Genomic DNA, 12,179 nt, shown 5'->3' on the forward strand with positions numbered 1-12,179 from the left:
ATCAGTCCTCAGTCAAATCGTCCAACCCATGCTAGCATGGAAAGCGGACGTTAAACGATGATGATGATGATTTAAAACTCGTTATTTATGCAAAACCACATGTTATTATTATGAATATTTGATCTGGTTTATTTTATATTATTAATTAAACTAATTTACAGTGATGACAATGACTTTGATCGTAATTATGAATATGGTGATGAAATGAATATTAACTTGTGTTTCCTTTTATTTATATTTTAGCAAATTTAAACGAAAAACAAAAAGATTGGTTTTTGGATTGTTACAAAAAACTGTGTGAAGTTGGTTATTCAGATAAAAATAGTAATTCTTCTGAATATGGGGTAAGTTATAGCATTTAATTTTTTATTTTAAATTTTATGGCACCTTGGGCAAGTGTCTACTACAAAAACCTTGGGCCAACCAAAGCCTTGTCAGTATATTTGGTAGGCAGAAACTGAAAGAAGACTCTTTGTGTGTGTATGCGAGCGTGTGTCCCCTCCCACTGCTTGATAACTTATGATGATATGTTTATGTCCCCCATAACTTAGTGGTTCAGCAAAAGTGTCCAATAGAATAGGCTGCACGGTTTTAAAAGAAGTACTGGGATCAATTCATTGAATTAAAATCCTTCAAGGCAGTGCCCCAGCATGACCACAGTCTAATGACTGAGACAAGTAAAAAATGAATAGTTTGCATATAGTGGGATGGTTTTTGGGTTGGTTTTTTTTTTTTTTGCTTTTTTTGTTGTTTTTTTAGAGAAAGGGGGTGGGGACAGTAGTCATGTCCTTCCTTCTCAGTTTGGTTTGTATTTTTGTGGGTCAGTGTCTGAAAACGAGTGGAGAAGGAACTATTGAGGGCTGCAGTTATGGAAAGGAATAATTATTACAAAGTGTTTAGTTTAATATGGGTGGGACAGGGTGAGTCATGAGAATAAAAGGTGTAATATGAGAAAGAAAGGTGGGTGTGCCGAATGATAAGAAGTTAATTGGTTCACAGATGCAGAATCTTTTGTAATAACAATAGGCAGCAGAGAGAAGAAATTGTGTCTAAGCCAATGTTAAAGTTTTGTTTTAAATTTACATCAGTTCTTCATTGCATATCAACAGTGTTTGCTCTATCTTTCCCTTGAAATTAGTTTGATAGAAAGGGATATGAATGTCTATGTCTATATTAATGAGCCATAAAGCAAACTTATTGGTTTAGAGTCATTTATTGACTGTCAGAATTATGAAAATAAGGCTTTGGGTAGGTGGAATTTGAACATGGAATGTAAGAACAAAAAATTGTAAATTAGTCTAACATGATGTCAGAGTCTAGTGTGGGATCCAAGCCTGGCGCAGTGTCTGAGTCCAGTGTGACATCCAAACCTGTCACAGTGTGACATTTCATTGAATATGACAGTTAATCCATTATGGTTTCTTGATAGGAATCAGTACAAAATCAAATATCTTGTGTTTTGTCATATGGATGTATTTCACAGAGATGGCAAATTCTCATTGCTGTTAGCATGTCTGGTGGAATATGCTGTTGTATCTGTTCCAAATCTCTACACTGTGAGTTCATTTACCACCAAGGTTAAATGTACTTTTCATCCTTTCAAGGTCCATGAAAATAAACTTTTCACTCCATAAAAAAGCATTGGTTATGCTTTGTAAGGTAAACTAATCCCAGGAATGGTATTTTGATGTTAATAATTAAAGACTTTGAGTAGAGAAGAGTATTTAAAAAAACACAGTAGCCTTCCCCACTTATTTAACAACAAAGCCTTTCATAAAATATTCAACAACAGCTGTGTGTAGGAGGGACTTTGTGAGGGTATGAATGTATAATAATGAGTGTTGGATGTAAAACTAAGCTGTTGACAATGGGGAAGAAAATAAGTGTGGAACAGGAAGTGATGAGATTAAATCTTGGGATATTGAGTCTCACAGATGAGATAATGTAGAACTGGGTTAAGTAGTTTATTTGCTGTACTACAAATCCAACCAATTCATGTCAAATGAACTTGTATGACTTGGTAACTTGTTTTGTACCATGTTTTCATTAATTTGTTTTTAGGTCACTCCTATGTAGTTGGAATCAGACACAGATATCATTTCCACTGTCCCATCCTTGATCCAGTAGCACATCCAGGATGTGAGGACTAGAAGGGAGGGAGTGGGGGTTGCTGTTCTAGTGTCAGGCCAGTATTCATTTACAGCTGAGTAGATGGGAACAATGTGTGTGCTTTGCTCAAGACTCCACTTGTTACCTAATCCAATAATTGAACCCATAACATTATGAGCATGAGCTGCAAAACCCTAACCACTAGGGACTGTATACCTTCACCAACTCATTTAAATCGAGAAGCATTGGATGATATTGGCATCATAACAAGTGTTTGTGTTCATGGAATGTACGAAGCTCTTATGTTCCTACTCATCGTTCCTCTCAGAACTATAATGAAATTTCATCTTGTATAATTACTAGAACAAATATTATCAGAATGAAAGTAACAAGGTACCCTCTTGCTTCACTTAATCCACTGGTGGACAAAGGGTCAGGTTAACAGAGAGCTTACTACATTATTTAATTTGTTTATGAAGTGTACAAGAGATAAAACACTGTAATTTCCTTGGAAAAAAAATTTAAAGTCCATATTTTCATCTGACATAAGTTGCTAGGTTTAGCAGAGAAACATCATCATCATTGTTGTTTAACGTCTGCTTTCTCTACTGGCATGGGTTGGACTGTTTGACTAAGGACTGGCAAGCCAGTAGGCTGCACCACGCTCTAATCTGATCTGGCAAGGTTTCTACAGCTGGATGCCCTTCCTAATGCCAACCACTCCAAGAGTGTAGTGGGTTCTTTTTATGTGCCACCAGCATGGGTGCCAGTTGGTGGGCACTGGCATTGACCATATTTGGATGGTGCTTTTTACATGTCACTGGCACAGGGAGCAAATCAGGCGGCAATGGTGTCGACCCATGCTTCAATGGTTCTTAATACATGCCACCAGCATGGGAGCCAGTCAAGCAGCACTGGCAACAACCCATACTTGAATGGTGCTTATTATGTGCCACCAGCACAGAAGCCAGTTGGGTTGCACTGGTATTGGCCATAACTAAGATTTCACTTGACTCAACAGGTCTTCTCAAACACAGCATGTTGCCTGGCAATTCAAGGGTACTTTTAAATGGCCTGGTTATGCGACACTGCTATTATCCACAGCATATTTCCAAAGGTCTCAGTCTCTTGTCATTGTCTCGGTAAGGCCTAACATTTGAAGGTTGTGCTTCACCATCTCATCCCATGTTTTCCTGCATCTGCCTCTTCCACAGGTTCCTTCCACTGTTAGGGCGTGACACTTCTTCACACAGCTCTCCTCATCCATAAGCATCATATGATCATATCAGTGCAGTCGTCTCTCTTGCACACCACATCTCATGCTTCTTATAGCCAACTTTTCTCTCAGGGCGCTTACACTCTGTCATGTACACATCCAACAAAGCATACTAGCTTCATTTCTTTCAAGCCTTCGCATGTCCTCAGCAGTCATGGCCCATGTTTCACTGCTGTGTAACATGGCAGTTTGCACACATGCATCATACAGTCCACCTTTCACTCTGAGTGAGAGGCCTTTTGTTGCCAGCAGAGGTAAGAGCTTTCTGAACTTTGCCCAGGTTATTCTTATTCTAGCAGCTACACTTTCAGTACACCCACCCCCGCTACTGACTTGGTCACCTAGCTAGCAGAAGCTATCAATTACTCATGAGATGGATTCTGTGCATTTTCAGTGTTTATTGCCCCTGTGCATCTGCCACACACAAAAGCTATCTTCCTGGTTAGCCTTCCTTTGATATTGCTGCACCTCTTATGTGTCCACAGCTTACACCAGATACAAAGTATGGATTTTCTACCTACACCTTTTCTACACAGCGAGCAGGGCCATCTACCTGAAGGGGGTTGTGATTTGTCTGCCGTCCTACTTACTAGGACTTTGGTTTTTGCTAGATTGACTCTAAGGCCATTCAATTCTAGACCTTTCTTCCACACTCTAAACTTTGTCTCTAATTCTGGCAGTGACTCGGCAATTAGAGCAAGGTCATCAACATAGAGAAGCACCCAGGGGCATCCTGTCTTGAAGTCCTCTGTTATTGCCTGGAGGACTATAATGAATAAGAGGGTGCTGAGGACTGAACCTTGGTGGACCCCTACTTCTACTTGGAATTCTTCACTATGCTCGTTGCCAACCCTCACCTTACTGACAGCATCCCTGTACAGGACTTGTACAGCTCTTACCAACCACTTGTCTATCCCCAGTTTCTGCATGACCACCAGATAAGGGGTCAGGGGATCCTGTCAAAGGCTTTCTCCAAGTCAACAAAAGCCAAGTACAAAGGTTTACCTTTGGTTAGGAATTTCTCCTGTGGTTGCCTTACCAGAAATATAGCATCAGTGGTGCTTCTGCTTTGCGCAAAACCAAACTGCATCTCATCTAGGCTAATTATCTCCCTAATTAGTTGGGCTATGACCCTCTCTGTGACCTTCATCACCTGATCCAGCAGTTTGATACCCCTGTAGTTATTTCTGTCTAAGGCATCACCTTTACCTTTGTAGCAGTTGACTATGGTGCTGCTACACCAGTCATTGGGTATGACTCCTTCATGAACTACCTGATTTACAATACAGGTGACTACACCATAATCTACACCACTAGATATTTTAAGCATTTCAGCAGTGATTCCTGATGGGCCAGAAGCTTTCCTTGTCTTCACATCCTTAATTGCTTTATCTACCAGGGTATTGTTGATTTGGGTAACTGGTCCCTGAATTAGGTCAACCTTTGGCAGACTCTCTTCCTCCTATTCATTCTCCACATTCAGCAGTCTTTCATAATGGCTTCTCCAAGCCTCTTTCTTTGCAGAATCATTAAACGCAAGGGCACCATCATCCATGCAGACACATTTCTCTCCTATGACATCATGGTTTTCTCTCACACACTGTCTTGCAATCCGAAATACTTCAGTTCTTTAGTCCTCAAGTTGCTGAACATTGGCAAACTTCTTCTTTTCTGCTACTCCCTTGGCTATATATATACCTGTTTCCTAACTTCCCTTTTGGCTATCTGATACAGTCCCCTGCTATCCCCACTCTTCCAGGCCTGTTTTGTTGCTCTAATGGCCCTGTCTACAGTATTCTACCACCATGTTACCCTAGATCTGGAAGGGACTTTGCACCAGCTACAGATTTGGTCTGTGGCACTCAGCAAGCTGTCTCGCAGGAATTCCCAGCTGCCTTCTATGTCACAGGACTGTAGCTCCTCCTCCCTATCATCAAATTTCTCAATGAGAATGTCCCTAAATCTCTGACTATGTGAAGGGTTCTTAAGCTTCCAAAATCCTTCTTTTCCAGATTGGTCTGCTTCTTGGCATCCTTCTGACCTCGAGTCTAAAGCCTGAGACAGGCCCTACTTCTGCCATACAAATTCACTGTTTTAATTTCAGGTTAAATACCAACACAATGAAATAATTGAAACAAAAGCTGCATATCTCAACAGAAATATAGCAACAAATGTGTTAAACATTTTTTAAATAAATGTTAAAGAAAATGTTGTAAAATAATTTTTTTTTAAACTATTTAATGAAGCCATTTATGTGATTTATGTGTTTCATCTTTTATTTTATTTTCAGTTTAAAAATCAATTGGCTATTGAACATCCATTTCATAACTGCAGGATAAATGCTGCCTACAACTTTCCAGTATGTATCTCTTGAAAAATATTTTTTAGTTTGTTGTTATTGTTTGGTCAGTGGTGGGTGGGAGGGGGGGGGCATTGCTTGTGTTTCTTGACTCTCTCCCACCTGGCCCTTCAACCCCCCCACACACACACACACACACTTTCCATAATCAGTTATATTAATGTGGTTCATGTTATCTCTGTACATCTGACTGGGCCTCTCAGAGAAATTTTGTGAGGTGGAACAAGGTTGCTTTTGAGTACCCCCTCTGAATAAGGGGTGGCAGTTTCTCCTCTCATCAGAAATTCACAGAGGAGGCCTTTTTGGAGATTCCAGTGCTCTTGACTAATGTGCCAGCTCATAGACCCTGCATCTGACAGTTGACATTGGGTGGAAGAATGTGTGATTGATTGATGGAAATTTCAGAGAATTAGCATTCTGAGGAGCAAGTTCAAATCACACTGAAGCCAACTTTTCTTTTCATTCTTTTTTAGGGGTTGATAAAATAAAGTACCAGTCATGTACTGAGGTCATTGGTATCATCTAAATCTCTCCCTGGCCCTTCTGCCTAAATCAGAATACATTACTGTGGATTGTTAGTGCCAGACAAAAAGCCTAGCAATATTTTTTAAGGAAATTTGTTTTGTGTTCAAATCCTTCCAAGATCATCAACTTTCTCTTTCATCTTTCTGGGGTTCATAATGCAGCAATTTAACCCTTTGAGCCCTGACCTCCTGAACCTTATTTGACCATACACCTGGCTTCCTGATGCACTCCACCAGTAGAGCGGTGCTACAGTATAGAGAAAAATAAGCCATCTACAGTAAACCAGTGTTACAGGCTCAAAGGGTTAATAGTGTGGGTAATTTAACCCTTCAGCATTCAGATTACTCTATCAAATGCTTATTTATTCACATAATTTTAGATTTAATCATGAATTATCTCATAGCTTTGAGATCTCAGTGATGTGATTGTTTATATTTAGGACATTGTAAGGTAGGTGTGAGAGGCTGGGTGGGTCTTGCCAGTTTGAACATAAATCAGGGAGAATATTTTGGCCAGATATGGTCAGTTCAAATGCTAAAGGGTTAATCAGCTAATCCCTCCCCCTACCTAAATTTCAAATCCAAACTTTGTATCTGTATTGAAAATATTATTACTGTTATGAAGATAGTCACCACAGCAGAATGGCACAAACGGTAAAGCACCAGTCATAATACTTTTTCAACATTTCTGGGTTCAAATCTCTCTGGACTTGTCAATGCTTTTCAACCCAGTACATGTAGAGGTGGATGGGTGGGGGGATATCAATAAATAAGTATTCATCATAGAATAAGCTGGACTCTTGGCAAAATTATGATCCCATATTATTGTGAGAAAATATTGTGTGCCAAGAACCATTCCTACAAGACCTGTGAAATAAAGGTAAATCTGAAGAGACGAGTTTAACCTGCAAATCCAGCCTCCTGAGGTATAGTTGATCAAAACTTTCATTATGGCCGTCCCAGATGGATACATAGAAGCTTCCTCAGTGTTAATAAGATCTCCTTTCATAAAGACAGTAAACAATTTGTTGAAGGAAATTTGACTGTTCTGTATTCAACAGACTGAGTAACTACTTAAAATCTCCTTAGAATCTGAACTCCTCTCCAGTGTCTTCAGATCTGACCTCACCATTTCTTCTCATTTTTTAGTTTTTTTTATTTAATAACCCATTTTTCATATAATTTTTCAGGCTATTTCTTTGTTTGTTGGGGCCAAAGATTTTGAATCGGAACTATTAGAAACATTTTCAATGATGTGTAAGGATTCTTTACCTGCAGTCCGAAAAAATATAGCACATGGTTTTCATGAGGTATGTTGTTGCTTTTTTTTTTTTTTTTATGAATATGTTTCATATATTGCATAGCAGTATATAAGGTATTGCCCTAGCATGACCAGTTTAATGACTGAAACAAGTAAAAGATAAAAGATATACTGGGATTGATGTGTTCAACTAAAACCTTTCAAGGTGGTGCCCCAGCATGGCCACAGTGCAATGACTGAAACAAGTAAAAAACAAAAGATATATATATTTTTTTTTTTTTTCTCTAATATGAATTCTGGGGTGAAATACATTTCATTTAATACAGTATGACCAAAATAAAAATTCGTTTGTTACCTGGCAACAGTTGGTACCATGATGGAACTTGAAATCCTTTGTGAGCCTCGTTTACCACCTGTTTTCAATTCTCATTTGGAACTGCTTCACTTCATTTATGTTGCTAATGGTTTTGATTTGTGGGGAAAGAATGTATGCTTCAACTTCTTGTTTCTCCATTCTGATATTAGCTATTAAAAACATTTAATGCTTTAGCATTTAATCTGGCTCTATCCGGCCCAAATATTCAATTTGTTTTATGTTAAAACTGACCAGATCCTGCTTCTCACACTTACCCTATAATGTCATTCTAAAAATACACAAACATACCATTGAAACTACAAGATAATGTGTGCTTAATTAAAACCAATTTGAATAAATAAGAATTACATTTGACCAAGAAATCTGATTGCTAAAAGGTTGAGTAAACTCTAGCAATTGCTTTTGTATTTTTAGTAACACTGAAATAATTTTCCTACCATATCTCATCCTTTTTTTTTTTTTTTTTTTTTTTTTTTTTTTTGTGTGTGTGTCCTCTAAACTGGAAAGGAGTCAAGCCCGAACCAACGCTTGCTACCAACCTTTCTACTACTATAGCTATTGTGCTTTTGCCCCTGAGCAACACACACAACTTCCAGGCTCCAAGTTGTTTAACAGTCAGAAAGCAAAAATAAGGTAGCTCTGTTTGTAGGTAAAAGAGAATGAATAATGAATATTTGTAGAAATGGCTTGTGGTAAGAGTGTGAGATGTCAATGTGAATGACTTGGAGAATTTGGTGTTTCACAGGATGGAAGTTAATGCCACGTGGTAAGGGAGAGAACTGATGATGGTAGTTAAAGTTATGATTAATAACAGTCTCGTCTGTTGTTTACGAGTTAACTATGCTAGAAATAACATTCAAATTCCTTCAAATCACATCCTACTGTGTAAAAAGAAAGTCAAGGTGGTCATAATTGGAAGTCTTTTGCTCACAAGGCCTATTCGATCGAAATTATCCTTGGACTAAACAATAACTGATTACATATATTAAATACTAAAAGAATAAAATAAATGATACTCTACCAAAAAGTATTGACTGATCCTTCAATCATTGTTTGACTAGGGCGGGGTTGTTTGCTGTTGTTTTTTTTTTTTTTTTATATAACTGTTCATAAAAAGAAAGTGTGTAACATATTTGTTTTTCATTGCTTGACAACTGGTAATTGTTTACATTTCTGTAACTTTACAGTTCATCAAAGAGACACTGATAGAACAAACGCACACACATAAATCAAATACTGGGGCTTATCTGATTGTCTAAACTCCTTGAAGTGTCCCTAGCGTAGCTACAGTCTAATGACTGAAACAAAAGACTAAGACTAGATTACAAAGCAAGAAATTTGGTTGGAAGAAGCGGGGGGGGGGGTGATTAAATCAACCCCAATATTTGACTGGTACTCAATTTTATCAACCTCCAGAAGGATGAAAGGTTATGTTGGCTTTAGCAAGAATTGATCCAGTAATTTCCTTCAGCTATAAGGCCAAAGTTGTGAAGGAGAGGAAAATATTATTTTGAACAAATCGACTGCATTTCCTCCTCCAAATAACAATGATGACTGAATACAATGTTATCAGTTCTGTTACAACCTCCATCAAGATGCTACTTGGCTTCAGTCTACAATATTCAACTGTATTATATCCTGCATTTCAATAAAGCTGTGGCTGCTGATAGCAAATCTTAATGTCTTTTTGCTAAGGCACGGTTATGGCTATTTGGTTAAGAATCTTGCAGATACATAGCTTTGGGTTTCAGTGGTACCTTGAGCAAGTGTCCTCTGTGACAGTCATGGGTTGACCTAAAAGCCCTGTGGGCAGATTTAGTTGACTAAAATGAAGGAAGTCCGCCATGTTTTGTGTATGTATGTAAATATGTATGTTAGTATGTGTGTGTGCTCATGTTTTGTTTTATTTTTCTTGACATGGAGTTTAGTTGTAAACAAACACTACCATTATACAAAAAAACAACTCAAAATATCTGTTGTTTATTTGCAGTCTTCCATGAAATCATATCTTGCCATGGTACTGGTTTTATGTTCAAAGGACTAGGGGAAATATTACCTTGTTTTGGCAACAAGCCTTAAAAGTCCCATTCAGTGAATCTCATCTGACCCATGCCAGCATGGAAAAATAGACTTTAAAACGATGATGATGATGATGTATCTTAATCATGATGATAATTGTGATAAATTATTTACGTTCTTTCTGTTTATTTTCAGGTGGTCAAACTTTTAGATTTTCAGTCAGGGATTGTACTGAAAAACCTTGCAGATCTTCTAAGAGACAATAATCTAGAGGTACAGTAATATATATATACATATACATACATACACACCTTCTCAACTTACAACCACAAAAAAAATAAGGAAATAAAAAATAGATAAATACATAAAAACATTTGATTTTCAGACATTGGGCAGCTGCGCACATGCTAACGATGGCAGCATCTGGGAAAGCAGGCTTCCCTTAGACCCAGGCATCCACTGTCAGCCACTGTCGCTCACTCAGTCACTTTCAAGCATCAGTTGTGTTTGAATGAAAATAGTGTTTTGAAAAATATAAATCCGACATATGACCAGATCGACTTACGACCTGTCAGTCAGAATGGAACTCGGTCATAAGTTGAGGAGAAGGTGTATATATATATATATATATATAAAATATTTACACACACTTTCTTATGGAGTTTTTATAGAATTCATAGAAGCTCAATGCAGTTCTCTGACTCATCCTCTCAAACTGTCCAATCCATGCCAGCATGGAAGATGAAGTTGTCATCCTTCCATGAAGCCACTTGCTAACATTCTCCAATCTTGAGTCCACAGATATGCTATGTCTTCTCTCTCTCTCTCTCTATCTCTCTCTCTCTCTCTCTCTCTCTCTCTCTCTCCCTCCCCCTCTCCCTCCCCCTCTCTCCCTCCCTCCCTCCCCTTCCTGCTACTACAGTGTGGTTTCTGCTCCTCAGAACTAACTGGTCTGCCTCCACTCAGACATACTCAGTTCCTCATCATCCTAAGCCCCCATACTAACCACTTCATCCAGTCCTTCCACCCCAGCATGTAATCCCTCTGGGATTCTCTTGCAGTTGTTGAAGACTAACATTAACCACAATAATTCTCTCAGTCTTGGAGGGTTTGCAATGGCCATGGTCATAGTTGCAGACCATTCTTCCGAACCAAACCAAATGGAAAACAAAAATGTATTCCACACTTCCACATTTGCCCTTACACTCATTTGTGCATTCACTCTGATACAGATGCACTCACCTATAAACAAGAACATCTGTGCATCCACTCACATACATACAAGTATATCTGTGCATTTATTAACATACACAAATGTATTGCACAATATGTCATCAATATTAAAGCTAATCCCTGTCCTTCTTCTTAAATTACAAACTATTATTATTTCTTAATATTCAAAAGATGAATGATCCAATTTTTCCCCCTTCATCTTTTCCTTATAATTCTGTGATTATGTGATAAAAGAGTTATATTGACTTAAATTTTCTTCTTATTTTAGGTCCTCAGTGGAGTTACATCTCATCTTGCAGAAATTTTTGAAGTTCTAGGTAAACATAAACATTCAGAAAATCAAGTAAGTTTTTTTTTTTTTTGTTACAATATATATTCAAAATAAGAACAGTTCGTTGTAACATGATCAGAAATTTAGGGGTAAGAGGGTTAGTCAACCCTAGTACCTAACTGGTACTTTATTTCAAATAATAATTGTTTTTAGTGTTAGATGTAAGGCCATGGATTTAAAGGAGTTTAGTTGATTTAATTTGCCCTACTTTTTAATTTGGTGCATTAACTACCACAAACAGATGAAAATCAAAGTTAACCTCAGCAGGATTTGAACACAATAATATTTTATATTACCTTTGGATTGGATTGCCTCTGTTCAGTCCACTGCAGGATGAAGGCTTCAACATGTTCTCTCTACCAACCATGGTCCTGATGTGAAGGCTGTGAATTGGAGCTTGAGATCTTACTGGTTTGATGAGCTTATTCTGCCACACTGGTTCAACATGACTTGGCACAGGGATGTTTTTTTTTTTTTTTCTTTAATGCCCGTACCCAGGGGTTGTTGATTGCATCAGCCCCAGTGCTTGGCCGACACTTATTTTATTGACCCTGAAAGGATTAAAAGCTAAGTCAGCTTCAGCAAGTGTATGAGAATTAGGATTAGTTTTATGCAGTAAAGTTTTGCATTCTATGTATAGCTTAATTTTCATATAGAATTAGAAATATATATATATATATATATATATATA

The 12,179-nt window shown here is 37.9% G+C and overlaps 1 protein-coding gene across 2 annotated transcripts in view; it reads left to right on the forward strand.

The window, feature by feature from the left end:
• LOC106871176 (serine/threonine-protein phosphatase 4 regulatory subunit 4) overlaps positions 1-12,179 on the forward strand; it is a 225,708-nt gene that overhangs the window by 187,588 nt on the left and 25,941 nt on the right. For both annotated transcript variants that reach the window (XM_089365402.1, XM_089365401.1), the window contains 5 exons: positions 244-344; positions 5,676-5,744; positions 7,459-7,578; positions 10,120-10,197; positions 11,426-11,500. In XM_089365402.1, coding sequence (XP_089221528.1) covers positions 244-344; positions 5,676-5,744; positions 7,459-7,578; positions 10,120-10,197; positions 11,426-11,500 — 443 coding nt within the window. The remainder of the gene's footprint in view (positions 1-243; positions 345-5,675; positions 5,745-7,458; positions 7,579-10,119; positions 10,198-11,425; positions 11,501-12,179) is intronic.

The sequence above is a fragment of the Octopus bimaculoides genome, chromosome Z (assembly GCF_046866305.1).
Source record: "Octopus bimaculoides isolate indiv1 chromosome Z, ASM4686630v1, whole genome shotgun sequence".
NCBI lineage: Eukaryota > Metazoa > Mollusca > Cephalopoda > Octopoda > Octopodidae > Octopus > Octopus bimaculoides.